Genomic DNA, 23,666 nt, shown 5'->3' with positions numbered 1-23,666 from the left:
CGTAAAAAGATGAGAGGCGTCTGTAATTTACATCATAGGTAGACCTCAACTATGGGAGACAAACTGAGAAAAAAAAATCCAGAAAATCACATTGTCTGTTTTTTTAACATTTTATTTGCATATTATGGTGGAAAATAAGTATTTGGTCAGAAACAAACAATCAAGATTTCTGGCTCTCACAGACCTGTAACTTCTTCTTTAAGAGTCTCCTCTTTTCTCCACTCATTACCTGTAGTAATGGCACCTGTTTAAACTTGTTATCAGTATAAAAAGACACCTGTGCACACCCTCAAACAGTCTGACTCCAAACTCCACTATGGTGAAGACCAAAGAGCTGTCAAAGGACACCAGAAACAAAATTGTAGCCCTGCACCAGGCTGGGAAGACTGAATCTGCAATAGCCAACCAGCTTGGAGTGAAGAAATCAACAGTGGGAGCAATAATTAGAAAATGGAAGACATACAAGACCACTGATAATCTCCCTCGATCTGGGGCTCCACGCAAAATCCCACCCCGTGGGGTCAGAATGATCACAAGAACGGTGAGCAAAAATCCCAGAACCACGCGGGGGGACCTAGTGAATGAACTGCAGAGAGCTGGGACCAATGTAACAAGGCCTACCACAAGTAACACACTACGCCACCATGGACTCAGATTCTGCAGTGCCAGACGTGTCCCACTGCTTAAGCCAGTACATGTCCGGGCCCGTCTGAAGTTTGCTAGAGAGCATTTGGATGATCCAGAGGAGTTTTGGGAGAATGTCCTATGGTCTGATGAAACCAAACTGGAACTGTTTGGTAGAAACACAACTTGTCGTGTTTGGAGGAAAAAGAATACTGAGTTGCATCCATCAAACACCATGCCTACTGTAAAGCATGGTGGTGGAAACATCATGCTTTGGGGCTGTTTCTTTGCAAAGGGGCCAGGACGACTGATCCGGGTACATGAAAGAATGAATGGGGCCATGTATCGTGAGATTTTGAGTGCAAACCTCCTTCCATCAGCAAGGGCATTGAAGATGAAACGTGGCTGGGTCTTTCAACATGACAATGATCCAAAGCACACCACCAGGGCAACGAAGGAGTGGCTTCGTAAGAAGCATTTCAAGGTCCTGGAGTGGCCTAGCCAGTCTCCAGATCTCAACCCTATAGAAAACCTTTGGAGGGAGTTGAAAGTCCGTGTTGCCAAGCGAAAAGCCAAAAACATCACTGCTCTAGAGGAGATCTGCATGGAGGAATGGGCCAACATACCAACAACAGTGTGTGGCAACCTTGTGAAGACTTACAGAAAACGTTTGACCTCTGTCATTGCCAACAAAGGATATATTACAAAGTATTGAGATGAAATTTTGTTTCTGACCAAATACTTATTTTCCACCATAATATGCAAATAAAATGTTAAAAAAACAGACAATGTGATTTTCTGGATTTTTTTTTCTCAGTTTGTCTCCCATAGTTGAGGTCTACCTATGATGTAAATTACAGACGCCTCTCATCTTTTTAAGTGGTGGAACTTGCAATATTGCTGACTGACTAAATACTTTTTTGCCCCACTGTAGATGTGTTTGATCAATACAATTAGTAGTATAGTGTGTGTGCAAATTAGGGGCCAATAAAAGATTATTTTCGGGGGAAAAATTGGCATTGGCTCCCACGCAATTTTCTGCTCCATAGAGGAAAAGCCAGTAACTGGGGGCAGATATTAATAGCCTAGGAAGGGACCATGGTTGTTGCCCCCCGGCTAAAAACATCTGCCCCCAGCCACCCGAGAAAAGGATCTTCTCTAAGATGCGCCAATTTTGGTTACTGCCTGTAGCAGTGGCATATGGGGTAATAGTTGGGGTGTTGATGTCACCTTTGTATTGTAAGGTGACATCAAGCCCGGCATAGTAATGGAGAGGTGTCAATAAGACACCTATCCATTACTAATCCTATAGTTGGTAAAGAGTTAAATAAAGAGAGCCTGAATAAAGTATTTTAATGAAATAAAACACTAAACACAGTTTGCCTTATTATTCAGCTAATCCATGCGACGCCCTCGATCTCCTGTAATAAAGAAAAAATAACAAACCAACAATATAACATACCTGTCCGGCGTTCAGTCCCATGCCATAATCCATATCTAGGGGATATACAGTTTATAACCGGGAGCGGTGCTAATGCGACCTCCCCGACTGTAAACCACTGATGAATGAGAAGCTGTCTGCGGCAGCATCAGTGACTAGCGCTGACATTACTGATGCTGTGCATCCTCACAGCCTGACCCACGGTGAACTCTGGAGCGTGGGAAAATGCCAGTTCACCGCTATAGGGCAAGTGAGAAGAGCGAGGCTAAGTGCCGGAATTGGCGCATTTTAGAGATACACCTTTTCTGGGGCAGTTGAGTGCTGATGTCTTTAGCCGGGGGGCAATATCCATGGTCCCTTCCTAGGCTATTGATATAAGCCTGCAGCTGTCTGCATAACCTTTGCTGGTTATTAATTATGGGGGAACCCCACATCATTTTAATAGCCAGTAAAAGCTAAGTATACAGCTGTGAGCTGATATTAATAGCCTGGGAAGCTCCATGGGTATTACCCCCTTCCCAGGCAATAAACATCTGCCCCCAGTCGCTGGCTTTCCCTCTGCTGATTTTGGAAATTGCACGGAAGCCCACACCATTTCTTTCCAATATATAATTGTTTATTAATTAAATACATGTCCAGTACCGTAGTTGCACACACTGTACTAATTGTATTTGTCACTGACATCTATAGATCTACCTATTCTATATGTATTTACTGTATGTAAACCATGTGCTATATCCTGTTGGCTCCTGCAGTGATTTTACAGAAGCCGGCAGGTGAATTACAGGCTTTTATTCTATCTTTCAGTTCAATCTATACATATAATCGTCTAAGGGGTACTTCCGTCTGTCTGTCTGTCACAGAAATCCTGCGTCGCTGATTGGGGCCGCGACCAATCAGCGACAGGCTTAGTCCAGCCGCAAATTGGTCCCTCCCTACTCTCCTCGTGTCAGTGCCCCCCCCCCCCTACTCCCCTCCAGTCAGTGCCAGTGTGTCGCCCCATCCCGGACCAACTTTTTACTATTGATGCTACCTATGCAGCATCAATAGTAAAAAGATATAATGTTAAAAATAATTTAAAAAAATAAAAAATCGTGCTATTCTCACCTTCTGTCATCCACCGATGCGTGCGATGCTGCCGTCAGCTTCCGTTCCCAGTGATGCATTGCGAAATTACCCAGATGACTTAGTGGTCTCGCGGGACAGCTTCGGTGGACATGGAAGGGTGAGTATATAACTATTTTTTATTTTAATTCTTTCTTTTCAATAGGGATATGGTGCTCACACTGCTATATAGTACGTAGGCTGTGTTATATACAGTGGGGCAAAAAAGTATTTAGTCAGTCAGCAATAGTGCAAGTTCCACCACTTAAAAAGATGAGAGGCGTCTTTAATTTACATCATAGGTAGACCTCAACTATGGGAGAGAAACTGAGAATAAAAAATCCAGAAAATCACATTGTCTGTTTTTTTAACAATTTATTTGCATATTATGGTGGAAAATAAGTATTTGGTCAGAAACAAACAATCAAGATTTCTAGCTCTCACAGACCTGTAACTTCTTCTTTAAGAGTCTCCTCTTTCCTCCACTCATTACCTGTAGTAATGGCACCTGTTTAAACTTGTTATCAGTATAAAAAGACACCTGTGCACACCCTCAAACAGTCTGACTCCAAACTCCACTATGGTGAAGACCAAAGAGCTGTCAAAGGACACCAGAAACAAAATTGTAGCCCTGCACCAGGCTGGGAAGACTGAATCTGCAATAGCCAACCAGCTTGGAGTGAAGAAATCAACAGTGGGAGCAATAATTAGAAAATGGAAGACCTACAAGACCACTGATAATCTCCCTCGATCTGGGGCTCCACGCAAAATCCCACCCGGTGGGGTCAGAATGATCACAAGAACGGTGAGCAAAAATCCCAGAACCACGCGGGGGGACCTAGTGAATGAACTGCAGAGAGTTGGGACCAATGTAACAAGGCCTACCATAAGTAACACACTACGCCACCATGGACTCAGATCCTGCAGTGCCAGACGTGTCCCACTGCTTAAGCCAGTACATGTCCGGGCCCGTCTGAAGTTTGCTAGAGAGCATTTGGATGATCCAGAGGAGTTTTGGGAGAATGTCCGATGGTCTGATGAAACCAAACTGGAACTGTTTGGTAGAAACACAACTTGTCGTGTTTGGAGGAAAAAGAATACTGAGTTGCATCCATCAAACACCATACCTACTGTAAAGCATGGTGGTGGAAACATCATGCTTTGGGGCTGTTTCTCTGCAAAGGGGCCAGGACAACTGATCCGGGTACATGAAAGAATGAATGGGGCCATGTATCATGAGATTTTGAGTGCAAACCTCCTTCCATCAGCAAGGGCATTGAAGATGAAACGTGGCTGGGTCTTTCAACATGACAATGATCCAAAGCACACCGCCAGGGCAACGAAGGAGTGGCTTCGTAAGAAGCATTTCAAGGTCCTGGAGTGGCCTAGCCAGTCTCCAGATCTCAACCCTATAGAAAACCTTTGGAGGGAGTTGAAAGTCCGTGTTGCCAAGCGAAAAGCCAAAAACATCACTGCTCTAGAGGAGATCTGCATGGAGGAATGGGCCAACATACCAACAACAGTGTGTGGCAACCTTGTGAAGACTTACAGAAAACGTTTGACCTCTGTCATTGCCAACAAAGGATATATTACAAAGTATTGAGATGAAATTTTGTTTCTGACCAAATACTTATTTTCCACCATAATATGCAAATACAATGTTAAAAAAACAGACAATGTGATTTTCTGGATTTTTCTTTCTCAGTTTGTCTCCCATAGTTGAGGTCTACCTATGATGTAAATTACAGACGCCTCTCATCTTTTTAAGTGGTGGAACTTGCACTATTGCTGACTGACTAAATACTTTTTTGCCCCACTGTACTACGTGGGCTGTTATATACTGCGTGGCTGCTATATACTACATGGGCAGTGTTGTATACTGCATGGGCTGTGTTATATACTGCATGGGCTGTGTTACATACTACGTGGACTGTGTTATATACTACGTGGGCTGTGTTATATACTGCGTGGGCTGTGCTATATATTATGTGGGCTGTGTTATATACTACGTGGCTGCTATATACTACGTGGCTCCTATATACTACGTGGCTCCTATATACTACGCGGCTGTGCTATATACTACGTGGCTGTCTGTGTTACATGGGCTGTGCTACATACTATGTGGCTGCTATATACAATGTGGCTGTGCTATATACAGTACTACGTGGCTGTGCTATATACTATGTGGCTGTTATATACTACGTGGCTGTACTATATCCTGCGCCCCGAACCCCCGACATCCTGCACCCTGAACCAACGACATCCTGCGCCCCGAACCCCCAACATCCAGCGCCCCGAACCCCCGACATCCTGCGACCAATCAGTGACAGGTGCAGTCCAGCCATGAATTGGCACAGGATTTGAACCATGCTTCGCTGATTTGTTGCACCTGGCCATCCGCGACCAATCAGCGATATTGGCGCGGGATTTAAACACTGCTTTGGTGATTGGTCGCGGCCGGCCGGGCATGACCAATCAGCGATATTGGCGCGGTATTTAAACACCGCTTCGGTCATTGGTCGTTCCCGGCCGGCCGCGACCAATCAGCGACAGGCGCAGTCCAGCCGCGAATTGGCGCTGGATTTGAACCGCGCTTTGCTGATCGGCCAGCCGGGCGCGACCAATCAGCGATATTGTCGCAGAATTTAACCCCCACTCACAGCGCGACGTTCATATATACATACATATTCTAGAATACCCGATGCGTTAGAATCGGGCCACCATCTAGTATAAATACATATATATATATATGTGTGTGTGTGTGTTACTGACGTGTGTGTTACTGACGTGTGTGTGTATGTATATATATATGTGTATTCTATGTGTATATTTGTATTCTATCTATACACCGCACATGATTGTGACTGACTGGCTTTTCAAAGGACACCGGTGCGTAAAAAATTTACAGCATTCGCATGATGCGAATGCTGTGCATTTTTTTTCTTGTATCCATTGACTTGCATTGGCGAGTCTCGTCTGAGATACGCAGCAAATCGCAGCATGCTGCGATTTTTTTCTCAGTCCGATTTCAGCTGAAAAAAAAATCGCAGATGAAATGTCACCCATTGAATAACATTGGTCCGAATGCAATCTGATTTTTTATTGGATTGCACTCGTCCGTATTTCTCGCAAGTGAGTATGAGCCCTTATATCTAATATCAGACCACGATTTTGGAGGGACCACCTGGTCCACAAAAAAAGAAGAAGATGTTACTTATCTCACTCAATTCTTTGGGAAAAATCTGCAAATAAAACACATACCGTAATTACAGCACAAGACATTTTCATGAAGCGGCTTTCAAAATAGCACTGCAAGTCAGTATCAGCAGTGTTAAAAAAAAAAAAAAAAAAAAAAAAAAAGCACATTGGGCATTTTACAGAAATCCCATACACTTTGCTGGAAATGTAATACGCTGTGCATAGAAAATATGCCAAATTCTCATTTTAGGAACTTGGCCTACGGATTCATTCACATCAGCGTATACATCGGACGAGTGCTATCCAATAAAAAAAATCGGATTACACTTGTAACGATGTTATACATTGAGTCAGTTTGGATCTGTGATTTTTTTTCTCACGTGTAATCTGGATGAGAAAAAAAAATTGTAGCATGCTGTGAGTAGCATTGTACAGTATATTGGACGATTTCATGTTTTTGAAATGTATTCTTTAGCCTTCTGATCGTGCACTCCGCCTCCTAGCTTCAGGTGTTTTAATTACAGCAGGTCCAATACCCCTCCACAGAGAGAGGGAATTTTAGTCTAGTAAGAGGTTTTCACATGTACCTATTCAGATGGAGACGTTTATTCTCAGCGAGGTAAGGCAAGTGTAAGACCTGGTATAAGAGAGATGCCGTAACGGGGCTACCAGGTACACGTAAAATTGGCCATTTTTATGCACTAAAAGCTCTCATTTTTCATATTTCTAGTGCAGTAATGCAGTTCAAATTTTGTTTTTCAAGTTTGCATGTTCTAGCGCTGCAGTGTGCTGCCTTATTTACTTAACTATATACGAGTTGGCGACTCTAGGTTCAGCACCTGTTCACACTGAGTCTATGTTTGGATGTGCCGGTCAGGTTTTTGAAAAGTATATTGGACGAGACTTGCCAATATAAGTAAATGAGTGCGAGAAAAAAAGGATTGGTCATGGACCATGCGAGTTCCATCCATTTTTTTCTCAAACAGATCTCAAAGGAACCAGGAAATTTCATCAGCCAAATACAGTTAGTTCTCAACCATAACCCTCAGAATAGATAGATACATAGATAGATATGGGATGGATAGATAGATAGATAGATACATGGTCAAAATTGTTAGTACCCCTCATTTAATGACAGAAAAACCCACAACGGTCACAGAAATAACTTGAATCTGGCAAAAGTAATAATACATAAAAAATCTATGAAAATGAACAAATGATACTCAGACATTGCTTTTCAACCACGCTACCACAGAATTAAAAAAACACAAAAAACTCAAGAAATAGGCCTGGACAGAAATGATGGTACCCCTGAAAATGTTCTGCACCGCCTTATATCTCCTCTCTCATCTCCGTCTGTCGCCCTACACGTGCCCCGTTACATCCCCCGTAATCCGAACCTCGCACCTCCGTCTCCAAGACTTCTCTCGTGCTGCGCCAGCTCTCTGGAATGCACTTCCCCAGACGATCAGACTGATACCTAGCCCCGACCTATTCAAGCGTGCTTTATAAAACCCATCTCTTCAAACAAGCCTACCACATCAACTACTCAGTAAACTAACTTTGTCCTGTTCCCTCCTTCCAAATATTATCTGCATGTGAATCTGCACCCTGCTATTCATCTGTCTCCACACCCTCGATGCACATAACTGCACTTGATACTTGACTATTGCATTTAAACACATGGGCTGATGACCGGATCATGCAGCTTTATATGAAAATCCCTATTTATTATAATTGCCAGACCTGAAATAACAAGCACTTTTCACCTATTGTGTCCCCCCATTTCCATGTAGATTGTAAGCTTGCGAGCAGGGACCTCACCCCTAATGTCACTGTTTAAATTGTCTTAACTTGACTTAACTTAACTGAATTTTTTGTCTGTACATGTCCCCGCTTAATTGTAAAGTGCTGCGGAATATGTTGGCGCTATACAAATAAAAATTATTATTATTATTTATTAAAATAATGTGACAAAAGGGACATGTCAAATCAAGGTGTGTCCACTGTTATGATTAGGCAATTCAGTACCACAGTGAACATATTAGGTCAGAGCACATACAGTGATCTGACAATAATCCAAAAACATAGAACGAGCTCTGAGACGTGGGAACTCTGTTGACCGCAATCCCTGATCCTCTCCAACAACACTAGAGGCAGCCGTGGATTGCGCCTAACGCTACCTATGCAACTCGGCACAGCCTGAGAAACTAGCTAGCCTGAAGAGAGAAAATAAGCCTACCTTGCCTCAGAGAAATACCCCAAAGGAAAAGGCAGCCCCCCACATATAATGACTGTGAGTTAAGATGAAAAGACAAACGTAGAGATGAAATAGATTTAGCAAAGTGAGGCCCGACTTTCTGAACAGAGCGAGGATAGGAAAGGTAACTTTGCGGTCAACACAAAACCCTAAAAACCACGCAAAGGGGGCAAAAAGACCCTCCGTACCGAACTAACGGCACGGAGGTACACCCTCTGCGTCCCAGAGCTTCCAGCAAACAAATAGATAAGCTGGACAGAAGAAAAGCAAACAAAATAGCAAAGGAAAACTTAGCTATGCAGAGCAGCAGGCCACAGGAACGATCCAGGAGGAAAACAAGTCCAATACTGGAACATTGACAGGAAGCCAGGATCAAAGCACTAGGTGGAGTTAAGTAGAGCAGCCCCTAACGACCTCACCACATCACCTGAGGGAGGAAACTCAGAAGCCGCAGTACCACTTCCCTCCACCAACAGAAGCTCACAGAGAGAATCAGCCGAAGTACCACTTGTGACCACAGGAGGGAGCTCTGCCACAGAATTCACAACAGTACCCCCCCTTGAGGAGGGGTCACCGAACCCTCACCAGAGCCCCCAGGCCGACCAGGATGAGCCACATGAAAGGCACGAACAAGATCGGGAGCATGGACATCAGAGGCAAAGACCCAGGAATTATCTTCCTGAGCATAACCCTTCCACTTAACCAGATACTGGAGTTTCCGTCTTGAAACACGAGAATTCAAAATCTTCTCCACAATATACTGCAACTCCCCCTCCACCAAAACCGGGGCAGGAGGGTCAACAGATGGAACCATAGGTGCCACGTATCTCCGCAACAATGACCTATGGAATACGTTATGTATGGAAAAAGAATCTGGAAGGGTCAGACGAAAAGACACAGGATTAAGAACCTCAGAAATCCTATACGGACCAATGAAACGAGGTTTAAACTTAGGAGAGGAAACCTTCATAGGAATATGACGAGAAGATAACCAAACCAGATCCCCAACACGAAGTCGGGGACCCACACAGCGTCTGCGATTAGCAAAACGTTGAGCCTTCTCCTGGGACAAGGTCAAATTGTCCACTACCTGAGTCCAAATCTGCTGCAACCTGTCCACCACAGTATCCACACCAGGACAGTCCGAAGAGTCAACCTGTCCTGACGAGAAACGAGGATGGAACCCAGAGTTGCAGAAAAATGGCGAAACCAAGGTAGCCGAGCTGGCCCGATTATTAAGGGCGAACTCAGCCAAAGGCAAAAAGGACACCCAGTCATCCTGATCAGCAGAAACAAAACATCTCAGATATGTTTCCAAGGTCTGATTGGTTCGTTCGGTCTGGCCATTAGTCTGAGGATGGAAAGCCGAGGAAAAAGACAAGTCAATGCCCATCCTACCACAAAAAGCTCGCCAAAACCTCGAAACAAACTGGGAACCTCTGTCAGAAACGATATTCTCTGGAATGCCATGTAAACGAACCACATGCTGGAAGAACAATGGCACCAAATCAGAGGAGGAAGGCAATTTAGACAAGGGTACCAAATGGACCATCTTAGAAAAGCGATCACAGACCACCCAAATGACTGACATCTTTTGAGAAACGGGAAGATCTGAAATAAAATCCATAGAGATATGTGTCCAAGGCCTCTTCGGGACTGGCAAGGGCAAAAGCAACCCACTGGCACGAGAACAGCAGGGCTTAGCCCGAGCACAAATCCCACAGGACTGCACAAAAGTACGCACATCCCGCGACAGAGATGGCCACCAAAAGGATCTAGCCACTAACTCTCTGGTACCAAAGATTCCAGGATGACAAGCCAAGACCGAACAATGAACCTCAGAGATAACTTTATTCGTCCACCTATCAGGGACAAACAGTTTCTCCGCTGGACAACGATCAGGTTTATTAGCCTGAAATTTTTGCAGCACTCGCCGCAAATCAGGGGAGATGGCAGACACAATTACTCCTTCCTTGAGGATACCCGCCGGCTCAGACAAACCCGGAGAGTCGGGCACAAAACTCCTAGACAGAGCATCCGCCTTCACATTTTTAGAGCCCGGAAGGTACGAAATCACAAAGTCAAAACGGGCAAAAAACAGCGACCAACGAGCCTGTCTAGGATTCAACCGCTTGGCAGACTCGAGATAAGTCAAGTTCTTATGATCAGTCAATACCACCACGCGATGCTTAGCTCCTTCAAGCCAATGACGCCACTCCTCGAATGCCCACTTCATGGCCAGCAACTCTCGGTTGCCCACATCATAATTTCGCTCAACAGGCGAAAACTTCCTGGAAAAGAAGGCGCACGGTTTCATCACTGAGCAATCAGAACCTCTCTGCGACAAAACAGCCCCTGCTCCAATCTCAGAAGCATCAACCTCGACCTGGAACGGAAGCGAAACATCTGGTTGACACAACACAGGGGCAGAAGAAAAACGACGCTTCAACTCTTGAAAAGCTTCCATAGCAGCAGAAGACCAATTTACCACATCAGCACCCTTCTTGGTCAAATCGGTCAATGGTTTAGCAATACTAGAAAAATTGCACATGAAGCGACGATAAAAATTAGCAAAGCCCAGGAACTTTTGCAGACTTTTCAGAGATGTCGGCTGAGTCCAATCATGGATGGCCTGGACCTTAACAGGATCCATCTCGATAGTAGAAGGGGAAAAGATGAACCCCAAAAATGAAACCTTCTGCACACCAAAGAGACACTTTGATCCCTTCACAAACAAAGAATTAGCACGCAGGACCTGAAAAACCGTTCTGACCTGCTTCACATGAGACTCCCAATCATCCGAGAAGATCAAAATGTCATCCAAGTACACAATCAGAAATTTATCCAGGTACTCTCGGAAGATGTCATGCATAAAGGACTGAAACACTGATGGAGCATTGGCAAGTCCGAATGGCATTACTAGATACTCAAAATGACCCTCGGGCGTATTAAATGCAGTTTTCCATTCATCGCCTCGCTTAATTCGCACAAGATTATACACACCACGAAGATCTATCTTGGTGAACCAACTAGCCCCCTTAATCCGAGCAAACAAATCAGATAACAACGGCAAGGGGTACTGAAATTTAACCGTGATCTTATTTAGAAGGCGGTAATCTATACAAGGTCTCAGCGAACCATCCTTCTTGGCTACAAAAAAGAACCCTGCTCCTAATGGCGACGATGACGGGCGAATATGCCCCTTCTCCAGGAACTCCTTCACATAACTGCGCATAGCGGCGTGCTCAGGCACAGATAAATTAAACAATCGGCCTTTTGGGAACTTACTACCAGGAATCAAATTGATAGCACAATCACAATCCCTATGCGGAGGTAGGGCATCGGACTTGGGCTCATCAAATACATCCCGGTAATCAGACAAGAATTCTGGAACCTCAGAAGGGGTGGATGACGAAATTGACAAAAATGGAACATCACCATGTACCCCCTGACAACCCCAGCTGGACACCGACATGGATTTCCAATCTAATACTGGATTATGGACTTGTAGCCATGGCAACCCCAACACGACCACATCATGCAGATTATGCAACACCAGAAAGCGAATAACCTCCTGATGTGCAGGAGCCATGCACATGGTCAGCTGGGTCCAGTACTGAGGCTTATTCTTGGCCAAAGGCATAGCATCAATTCCTCTCAATGGAATAGGACACTGCAAGGGCTCCAAGAAAAACCCACAACGCTTAGCATACTCCAAGTCCATCAAATTCAGGGCAGCGCCTGAATCCACAAATGCCATGACAGAATACGATGACAAAGAGCAGATCAAGGTAACGGACAGAAGAAATTTTGACTGTACTGTACCAATGGTGGCAAACCTAGCGAACCGCTTAGTGCGCTTAGGACAATCAGAGATAGCATGAGTGGAATCACCACAGTAGAAACACAGCCCATTCAGACGTCTGTGTTCTTGCCGTGCAACTCTGGTCAAAGTCCTATCGCACTGCATAGGCTCAGGTTTAAGCTCAGGTAATACCGCCAAATGGTGCACAGATTTACGCTCACGCAAGCGTCGACCAATCTGAATGGCCAAAGACATAGACTCATTCAAACCAGCAGGCATAGGAAATCCCACCATGACATCCTTAAGGGCTTCAGAGAGACCCTTTCTGAACATAGCTGCCAGCGCAGATTCATTCCATAGAGTGAGCACGGACCACTTTCTAAATTTCTGACAATATAACTCTATCTCATCCTGACCCTGACAAAGAGCCAGCAAATTTTTTTCTGCCTGATCCACTGAATTAGGTTCATCGTACAGCAATCCGAGCGCCAGGAAAAACGCATCGATATTACTTAATGCAGGATCTCCTGCTCAAGAGAAAATGCCCAGTCCTGAGGGTCGCCACGCAAAAAAGAAATAATGATCAAAACCTGTTGAACTGGATCACCAGAGGAGCGAGGTTTCAAGGCCAGAAATAGTTTGCAATTATTTTTGAAACTCAGAAACTTAGTTCTATCACCAAAAAACAAATCAGGAATAGGAATTCTTGGTTCCAACATAGATTTCTGATCAATAGTGTCTTGAATCTTTTGTACTCTTGCCGAGAGCTGATCCACACATGAAGACAGACTTCTAATGTCCATTGCTACACCTGTGTCCTGAACCACCCAAATGTCTAGGGGAAAAAAAAAGGCAAAACACAGTGCAGAGAAAAAAAAATGGTCTCAGAACTTCTTTTTTTCCTCTATTGAGAATCATTAGTACTTTGGGCTTCCTGTACTGTTATGATTAGGCAATTCAGTACCACAGTGAACATAATAGGTCAGAGCACATACAGTGATCTGACAATAATCCAAAAACATAGAACGAGCTCTGAGACGTGGGAACTCTGTTGACCGCAATCCCTGATCCTCTCCAACAACACTAGAGGCAGCCGTGGATTGCGCCTAACGCTACCTATGCAACTCGGCACAGCCTGAGAAACTAGCTAGCCTGAAGAGAGAAAATAAGCCTACCTTGCCTCAGAGAAATACCCCAAAGGAAAAGGCAGCCCCCCACATATAATGACTGTGAGTTAAGATGAAAAGACAAACGTAGAGATGAAATAGATTTAGCAAAGTGAGGCCCGACTTTCTGAACAGAGCGAGGATAGGAAAGGTAACTTTGCGGTCAACACAAAACCCTAAAAACCACGCAAAGGGGGCAAAAAGACCCTCCGTACCGAACTAACGGCACGGAGGTACACCCTCTGCGTCCCAGAGCTTCCAGCAAACAAATAGATAAGCTGGACAGAAGAAAAGCAAACAAAATAGCAAAGGAAAACTTAGCTATGCAGAGCAGCAGGCCACAGGAACGATCCAGGAGGAAAACAAGTCCAATACTGGAACATTAACAGGAAGCCAGGATCAAAGCACTAGGTGGAGTTAAGTAGAGCCGCCCCTAACGACCTCACCACATCACCTGAGGGAGGAAACTCAGAAGCCGCAGTACCACTTCCCTCCACCAACGGAAGCTCACAGAGAGAATCAGCCGAAGTACCACTTGTGACCACAGGAGGGAGCTCTGCCACAGAATTCACAACAGTCCACTAACTAACATCAAAGGTATCTACAATCTTGGAATCAGTGAGTGGGCCTGTATATATAGGGCTACAGATACTCACTGTGCTGTTTGGTGACATGGTGTGTATCACACTCAAGATAGACCAGAGGAAGCGAAGGAAAGAGTTGTCTCAGGAAATTAGAAAGAAAATGATAGACAAACATGTTAAATTTAAAAGTTATAAGACCATCTCCAAGCAGCTTAATGTTCCTGTGACTACAGTTGCACATACAGTACAGACCAAAAGTTTGGACACACCTTCACATTTAACCCCTTTCTGACATATGACGTACTATTCCGTCCATGTGGGGTAGGCCCTAATTCCCTAGGACGGAATAGTACGTCCAGCGCGATCGCCGCCGGGTGTCAGCTGACTATTGCAGCTGACATCCGGCACTATGTGCCAGGAGCGATGAAGGACTGCTCCCGGCACATTAACCCCCGGCACACCGCGATCACACATGATCGCGGTGTTCCGGCGGTACAGGGAAGCATCGCGCAGGGAAGGGGCTCCCTGCGGGCTTCCCTGAAACAATCAGTACAAGGCGATGTGCTCCCCTTGTACCGAGCGTCTCCTCCCTGCAGGCCCTGGATCCAAAATGGCCACGGGGCGACTTCCGGGTCCTGCAGGGAGTACTTCTGGGTCCAGAGCAGGCTCTGGTAACCCAGCAGCAGGGCACGCCAGATCGCTGATCTGACACAGTGCTCTGCAAAGTGTCAGATCAGCGATCTGTCACTATACAGTGATGTCCCCCCTGGGACAAAGTAAAAAAGTAATAAAATTTTTTTTAGATGTGTAAAAAAAAAAAATTCCTAAAGAAAAAAAAAAATATTGTTTCCATGAATACATTTCTTTATCTAAATAAAAACAAACAATAAAAGTACACATATTTAGTATCGCCGAGTCCGTAACCACCTGACCTATAAAACTGTTCCACTAGTTAACCCCTTCAGTGAACACCGTAAAAAAAAAAAAAAGAGGCAAAAAACGCTTTATTATCATACCGCTGAACAAAAAGTGGAATAACACGCGATAAAAAAGACGGATATAAATAAACATGGTACCACTGAAAACGTTATCTTGTCCCGCAAAAAACGAGCCACTGTACAGCATCATCAGCGAAAAAATAAAAAAGTTACAGTCCTCAGAATAAATTGATGCAAAAATAATTATTTTTTCCATAAAATAGTTTTTATCATATAAAAAGCGCCAAAACATAAAAAAATATATAAATGAGGTATCGCTGTAAACGTACTGACCCAAAGAAAAAAACTGCTTTATCCATTTTACCAAACGCGGAACGGTATAAACGCCCCCCCCAAAAGAAATTCATGAATAGCTGGTTTTTGGTCATTCTGCCTCACAAAAGTCGGAATAAAAAGCAATCAAAAGATGTCACATGCCCGAAAATGTTACCAATAAAAATGTCAACTCGTCCCGCAAAAAACAAGACCTCACATGACTCTGTGGACCAAAATATGGAAAAATTATAGGTCTCAAAATGTGGTAACGCAAAAAATATTTTTTGCAATAAAAAGCATCTTTTAGTGTGTGACAGCTGCAAATCATAAAAATCTGCTAGAAAACCCACTATAAAAGTAAATCAAACCCCCCTTCATCACGCCTTTAGTTAGGGAAACATAAAAAAAATTAAAAAATGTATTTATTTCCATTTTCCCATTAGGTTTAGGGTTAGGGTTGGGGTTAGGGTTGGGGTTAGGGTTGGGGCTAAAGTTAGGGTTGGGGCTAAAGTTAGGGTTGGGGCTAAAGTTAGGGTTAGGGTTACATTTATGGTTGGGATTAGGGTTAGGGGTGTGTCAGGGTTAGGGGTGTGGTTAGGGCTATGGTTGGGAAAAGGGTTAGGGGTGTGTTGGGGTTAGGGTTTCAGTTAGAATTGGGGGTTTCAACTGTTTAGGCATATCAGGGCTCTCCAAACGCGACATGGCGTCCGATCTCAATTCCAGCCAATTCTGTTGAAAAAGTAAAACAGTGGTCCTTCCCTTCCGAGCTCTCCCGTGCGCCCAAACAGGGGTTTACCCCAACATATGGGGTATGAGCATACTCAGGACAAATAGGACAACAACCATTGTGGTCCAATTTCTCTTGTTACCCTTGGGAAAATAAAAATTTGGGGGGCTAAAAAAACATTTTTGTTGGAAAAAAATTATTTTTATTTTCACGGCTCTGCGTTAAAAACTGTAGTGAAACACTTGGGGGTTCAAAGTTCTCAAAACACAGCTAGATAAGTTCCTTAGGGAGTCGACTTTCCAAAATGGTGTCACTTCTGGGGGGTATCTACTGTTTAGGTGCATCAGGGGCTTTGAAAATGCAACGTGACGCCTGCAAACCAATCCATCTAAGTCTGCATTCCAAATGGCGCTCCATCACTTCCGAGCTCTGCCATGCGCACAAACGGTGGTTCCCCCCACATATGGGGTATCAGCGTACTCAGGACAAATTGGATAACAACTTTTGGGGTCAAATTTCTCCTGCTACCCTTGGGAAAATACAAAACTGGGGGCTAAAAAATATTTTTTGTGAAAAAAATAATAATTTTTATTTTCACGGCTCTGCATTATAAACTGTAGTGAAACACTTGGGGGTTCAAAGCTGTCAAAACACAGCTAGATAAGTTCCTTAGGGGGTCTACTTTCCAAAATGGTGTCACTTGTGGGGGGTTTCAATGTTTAGCCCCATCAGGAGCGCTCCAAACGTGACATGGTGTCCCATCTCAATTCCAGTCAATTTTGCATTGAAAAGTCAAATGGCGCTCCTTCCCTTCCGAGCTCTGCCATGCGCCCAAACAGTGATTTACCCCCACTTGTGGGGTATCGGCGTACTCAGAACAAATGGCACAACAACTTTTAGGGTCAAATTTCTTCTCTTACCCTTGGGAAAATAAAAAATTGCGGGGAAAAGTTCATATTTGTGAAAAAATATGATTTTTTATTTTTACGGCTCTGCATTATAAACTTCTGTGAAGCACGTGGTGGGTTAAAGTGCTCACCACACATCTAGATAAGTTCCTTAGGGGGTCTACTTTCCAAAATGGTGTCACTTGTGGGGGGTTTCAATGTTTAGGCACATCAGGGGCTCTCTAAACGCAACATGGCGTCCCATCTCAATTCCAGTCAATTTTGCATTGAAAAGTCAAACGGCGCTCCTTCCCTTCCGAGCTCTGCCATACGCCCAAACAGTGGTTTACCCCCACATGTGAGGTATCGGCGTACTCAGAACAAATGGTGCAACAACTTTTTGGGTCCAATTTCTTCTCTTACCCTTGGGAAAATAAAACAAATTGGAGCTGAAGTATATTTTTTGTGAAAAAAAGTTAAATGTTAATTTTTTTAAAACATTCCAAAAATTCCTGTAAAACACCTGAAGGGTTAATACATTTCTTGAATGAGGTTTTGAGCACCTTGAGGGGTGCAGTTTTTAGAATGGTGTCACACTTGGTTATTTTCTATCATATAGACCCCTCAAAATGACTTCAAATGAGATGTGGTCTGTAAAAAATATTGGTGTTGTAAAAATGAGAAATTGCTGGTCAATTTTAACCCTTATAACTCCCTAACAAAAAATATTTGTGGTTCCAAAATTGTGCTGATGTAAAGTAGACATGTGGGAAATGTTACTTATTAATTATTTTACATGACATATCTCTGTGATTTAAGGACATAAAAATTAAAAGTTGGAAAATTGCTAAATTTTCGCCAAATTTCCATTTTTTCACAAATAAAAGCAAGTTATATCGAAGAAATTTTACCACTATCATGAAGTACAATATGTTACGAGAAAACAATGTCAGAATCACCAAGATCCGTTGAAGCGTTCCAGAGTTATAACCTCATAACAGGACAGTGGTCAGAATTGTAAAAATTGGCCCTGTCATTAACGTGCAAACCACCCTTGGGGGTAAAGGGGTTAAAGATTTTTCTGTATTTTCATGACTATAAAAATTGTAAATTCACACTGAAGGCATCAAAACTATGAATTAACACATGTGCAACTATATACTTAACAAAAAAGTGTGAAACAACTGAAAATATGTCTTATATTCTAGGTTCTTCAAAGTAGCCACCTTTTGCTTTGATGCCTGCTTTGCACACTCTTGGCATTCTCTTGATGAACTTCAAGAGTTAGTCACTGTAAATGGTTTTCACTTCACAGGTGTGCCCTGTCAGGTTTAATAAGTGGGATTTCTTGCCTTATAAATGGGGTTGGGACCATCAGTTGTGTTGAGCAGAAGTCTGGTGGATACACAGATGATAGTCCTACTGAATAGACTGTTAGAATTTGTATTATGGCAAGAAAAAAGCAGCTAAGTAAAGAAAAACAAGTGACCATCATTACTTTAAGAAATGAAAGTCAGTCAGTCCGAACAATTGGGAAAACTTTGAAAGTGTCTCCAAGTGCAGTTGCAAAAACCATCAAGCGCTACAAAGAAACTGGCTCATATGAGGACCGCCCCAGGAAAGGAAGACCAAGAGTCACCTCTGCTTCTGAGGATAAGTTTATCTGTGTCACCAGCCTCAGAAATCACAGGTTAACAGCAGCTCAGATTAGAGACCAGATCAATGCCACACAGAGTTCTAGCAGCAGACACATCTCTACAACAACTGTTAAGAGGAGACTTTGTGCAGCAGGACTTCATGGTAAAATAGCTGCTAGGAAACCACTGCTAAGGGCAGGCAACAAGCAGAAGAGACTTGTTTGGGCTAAAGAATACAAGGAATGGACATTAGACCAGTGGAAATCTGTGCTTTGGTCTGATGAGTCCAAATTTGAGATCTTTGATTCCAACCACTGTGTCTTTGTGCGACGCAGAAATGGTGAACGGATGGACTCTACATGCCTGGCTCCCACCGTGAAGCATAGAGGAGGAGGTGTGATGGTGTGGGGTGCTTTTCTGGTGACACGGTTGGGGATTTATTCAAAACTGAAGATATACTGAACCAGCATGGCTACCACAGCATCTTGCAGCGGCATGCTGTTCCATCCGGTTTGCATTTAGTTGGACCATCATTCATTTTTCAACAGGACAATGACCCCAAACACACCTCCAGGCTGTGTAAGGGCTATTTGACCAAGAAGGAGAGTGATGGGGTGCTATGCCAGATGACCTAGCCACCACACTCACCAAACCTGAACCCAATCGAGATGGTTTGGGGTGAGCTGGACCGAAGAGTGAAGGCAAAAGGGCCAACAAGTGCTAAGCATCTCTGGGAACTCCTTCAAGATTGTTGGAAGACCATTTCCGGTGACTACCTCTTGAAGCTCATTAAGAGAATGCCAAGAGTGTGCAAAGCAGTCATCAAAGCAAAAGGTGGCTACTTTGAAGAACCTAGAAAATGAGACATATTTTCAGTTGTTTCATACTTTTTTGCTAATTATATAATTCAACATGTGTTAATTCATAGTTTTGATGCCTTCAGTGTGAATTTACAATTTTCAAAGTCATGAAAATACAGGAAAATCTTTAAATGAGAAGGTGTGTCCAAACTTTTGGTCTGTACTGTATTATTCAGAACTTTAAGATCCAGGGGCCTGTAGACAACCTCCCTGGATGTGGCCACAGGAGAAAAATTGATGACAAATCAAAGCGATGGGTAATACGAATCATAACAAAAGAACCCAGAAAAACTTCTAAACAGATTAAAGGTGAACTTCAAGCTCAAGGAACATCAGTGAGTGTCAGATCGCACCATCTGTCTTTGTATGAGCCAAAGTGGACCAAGGAGGACACCATTGTTGAAAAAAGTAATAAAAAAGCCAGACTGGAATTTGCCAAACTATATGATGACAAGCCACAAAGCTTCTGGGAGAATGTCCTATGGACAGATGAGACAAAAATGGAACTTTTTGGCAAGGCACATCAGCTCTATGTTCACAGACAGAAAAATGAAGCATATCAAGAAAAGAACACTGTCCCTACTGTGAAACATGGAGGAGGCTCTGTTATTGTTGACTTTAGTTAGGGCAGTTTTACTTGAGTAATGCGACCCAAAACACACAGCTAAAGACACCCAAGAACGGCTAAGAGGATAACATTGGACTATTCTGAAGTGGCCTTCTATGAGCCCTGACCTAAATCCTATTGAGCATCTTTGGAAGAGCTGAAACATGCCGTCTGGAAAAGGCAACCTTCAAACACGAGACAACTGGAGCAGTTTTCTCTTGAGGAGTGGGCCAAAATACCTGTCGAGAGATGCAGAAGTCACATTGACAGTTACAGGAATTGTTTGATTGCAGTGATTGCCTCAAAAGGTTGTGCAACAAAATATTAAGTTAAGCGTACCATCATTTCTGTCTAGGCCTATTTCATGAATTTTATTTCTTTTTAAATTCTGTGGAATCATGGTTGAAAAGCAATGTCTGACTTTCATTTGTTTCTTTTTATTTATTATTACTTTGGTCAGATTCAAGTTATTTCTGTGACCATTGTGGGTTTTTCTGTCATTAAACGAGGGATACCAACAATTTTGACCACGTGTTTAGATAGATAGATAGATATAGATAGATAGGTAGATATGGGATAGACAGATAGATAGATGATAGATAGATATTAGATAGATATTAGATAGATAGATAGATAGAGAGAGAGAGATAGAGTGGGTACAGAAAGTATTTAGACCCCTTGAAATTTTTTACTCTTAGTTTCATTGCAGCCATTTGGTAAATTCAAAAAAGTTCATTTTTTTCACATTAATGTACGCTCTGCACCCCATCTTGACTGAAAAAAAACAGAAATGTAGACATTTTTGCAAATTTAATAAAAAAGACAAACGGAAATATCATATATTCATAAGTATTCAGACCCTTTGCTCAGACACTCATATTTAAGTCACATGTTGTCCATTTCCTTGTGAACCTCCTTGAGATGGTTCTACTCTTTCTTTGGAGTCCAGCTGTGTTTAATTAAACTGGTAGGACTTGATTTGGAAAGTCACACACCTGTCTATATAAGACCTCACAGCTCACAGTGCATGTCAGACCAAATGAGAATCATGAGATCAAAGGAACTGGCCAAGGAGCTCAGAGACAGAATTGTGGCAAGGCACAGATCTGGCCATGGTTACAACAGAATTTCTGCAGTACTCAAGGTTCCTAAGAGCACAGTGGCCTCCATAATCCTTAAATGGAAGAAGTTTGGGACCACCAGAAGTCTTCCTAGACCTGGCCGTCCAGCCAAACTCAGCAATCATGGGAGAAGAGCCTTGGTGAGAGAGGTAAAGAAGATACCCAAGATCACTGTGGCTGAGCTCCAGAGATGCAGTAGGGAGATGGGAGAAAGTTCCACAAAGTCAATTATCACTGCAGCCCGACGGAAGCCTCTCATCGGTGCCAGATATATGAAAGCCTGCACAGAGTTTGCTAAAAAACACATGAAGGACTCCCAGACTATGAGAAATAAGGATCTCTGGTCTGATGAGACGAAGATAGACCTTTTTGGTGATAAAATTCTAAGCGATATGTGTGAAGAAAACCAGGCACTGCTCATCACCTGTCCAATACAATCCCAACAGTGAAACATGGTGGTGGCAGCATCATGCTATGGGTATGTTTTTCAGCTGCAGGGACAGGACGACTGGTTGCCATTGAAGGAAACATGAATGCTGCGAAGTACAGAGACATCCTGGATGAACACCTCTTCCAGAAGGCTCTGGACCTCAGACTTGGCCGAAGATTCACCTTCCAACAAGACAATGACCCTAAGCACACAGCTAAAATAACAAAGGAGTGGCTTCAGAACAACTCCTTGACCATTGTTGACTGGCCCAGCCAGAGCCCTGACCTAAACCCAATTGAGCATCTCTGGAGAGACCTGAAAATGGCTGTCCACCAACGTTCACCATCCTACCTGATGGAACTAGAGAGGATCTGCAAGGAAGAATGGCAGAGGATCCCCAAATCAAGGTGTGAAAAACTTGTTGCATCATTCCCAAGAAGACTCATGGCTGTACTAGCTCAAAAGGGTGCTTCTACTCAATACTGAGCAAAGGGTCTGAGTACTTATGACAATGTGATATTTCAGTTTTTAATTTTTAATACATTTGCAAAAATTCTACATTTCTATTTTTTTCAGTTAAGATGGAGTGCAGAGTGTACGTTAATGAGAAAAAAATGAACTTTTTTGAATTTACCAAATGGCTGCAATGAAACAAAAAGTGAAAAATTTAAAGGAGTCTGAATACTTTCCGTACCCACTGTACATCGGAAGAGATGTATAGCATGTTTTATCATATAGTTCTCGGACCAATGTTACATTCTGGGACCCTGCAGAACTACTTTTTTTTTCAAGTTTATGGGTGCGTGTAAGGCATCAGACTGCACTCGGATGTCATCCAAGTGCAGTCCACTTTATACAAGCTCAGAGAATGGAGACAATGCAGAAATTAAGTTCTCCATCTTCTCCTCTGCTGCGATTCTTTCATGAGAGAAAATCCGATCACAGTTAGGGGACATAGTTTGGCCAGAGTACCATTAGCATAATCATGTATTTATTACACTGTATTCCAAGAGACATAATGTTTGAATTTTTAAGTCAAAATAACCAAGTGAGGGCGAGTGCTGTACATGTGCAACGTGTTGTACCATACGGAGAATTAATGTATTGATGTGTGTTTTGATATTATGTAAAATACTGATACTTAAAGGTTGTATCTCAATCTGTCATAACACTCATACTTTTTGTTACAGGCAGAATTTTTCTATGAGTTCCTGTCACTTCGCTCTTTGGATAAAGCAATTATGGCAGATCCCACAGTAAATATACCATTACTGGGCACTGTTCCACACAAGGCTTCAGGTTAGAATGATGCTGTATTTTGTCTTCTCTCTTTCCAGAAATGTATTTTAAAGTAACATAATGCTAACTCTTCCACATTGTAATATGTATGGTATTTTTTAGTAGTAGTGATGAGTGGATCATTTGGGATTCAAATCCACCTTTTTTACTGAATTTACTTTGCAACAAATTACCGTAAATGTTCCATATTATGCTCTAGAATCTCTCCAGACTACAGAGTATAATAAATGTAAAAAATAAAAAATAATAATACCTTACTGCTCATCCCTCAGGTGGCCCGCTGCTCGCTGCCAGCCGTCCTGTCTTCTTTTTTCTGCTGTCGCATGCCGCATCTCTGTCCTTTTAACTATAGGCTAGGGCTTCCTGGTCACTGCATTTCATAAGGTAAAGGCACATGTTGTAAATTCACAGTAACCTCCAAGTCCTGGCCTATAGTGAAAAGACTGGAAAGAAGAGAAAGAAAAAGACCAGATTGTGATCAGCAGCCATACCATTGGGGCAGAGAGGGCATTTGTGGCCCTAAATGGTTCATTAAAATAGCAGGTGTGCATTTTTGTATTTTCTTTATGCGAGTCATGAATCAAATTGCAAAGTGTTCGAGTTCACATGGAACTGCAAATTTCAGGAAATTCGTCTTGAACTTGATCCTCCTTGGATCAATCT

General features: G+C 43.0%; 1 protein-coding gene across 1 annotated transcript in view; it reads left to right on the top strand.

The window, feature by feature from the left end:
• Positions 1–23,666, top strand: part of WIF1 (WNT inhibitory factor 1) — a 247,515-nt gene that overhangs the window by 114,112 nt on the left and 109,737 nt on the right. The window contains exon 3 of the mRNA XM_069764683.1: positions 22,895–23,003. Within this exon, the coding sequence (XP_069620784.1) occupies positions 22,895–23,003 (109 nt within the window). The remainder of the gene's footprint in view (positions 1–22,894; positions 23,004–23,666) is intronic.

Source organism: Ranitomeya imitator, chromosome 4, assembly GCF_032444005.1.
Source record: "Ranitomeya imitator isolate aRanImi1 chromosome 4, aRanImi1.pri, whole genome shotgun sequence".
NCBI classification, from domain to species: Eukaryota; Metazoa; Chordata; class Amphibia; order Anura; family Dendrobatidae; genus Ranitomeya; species Ranitomeya imitator.
This window is presented reverse-complemented; position numbering and strand designations above follow the sequence as displayed.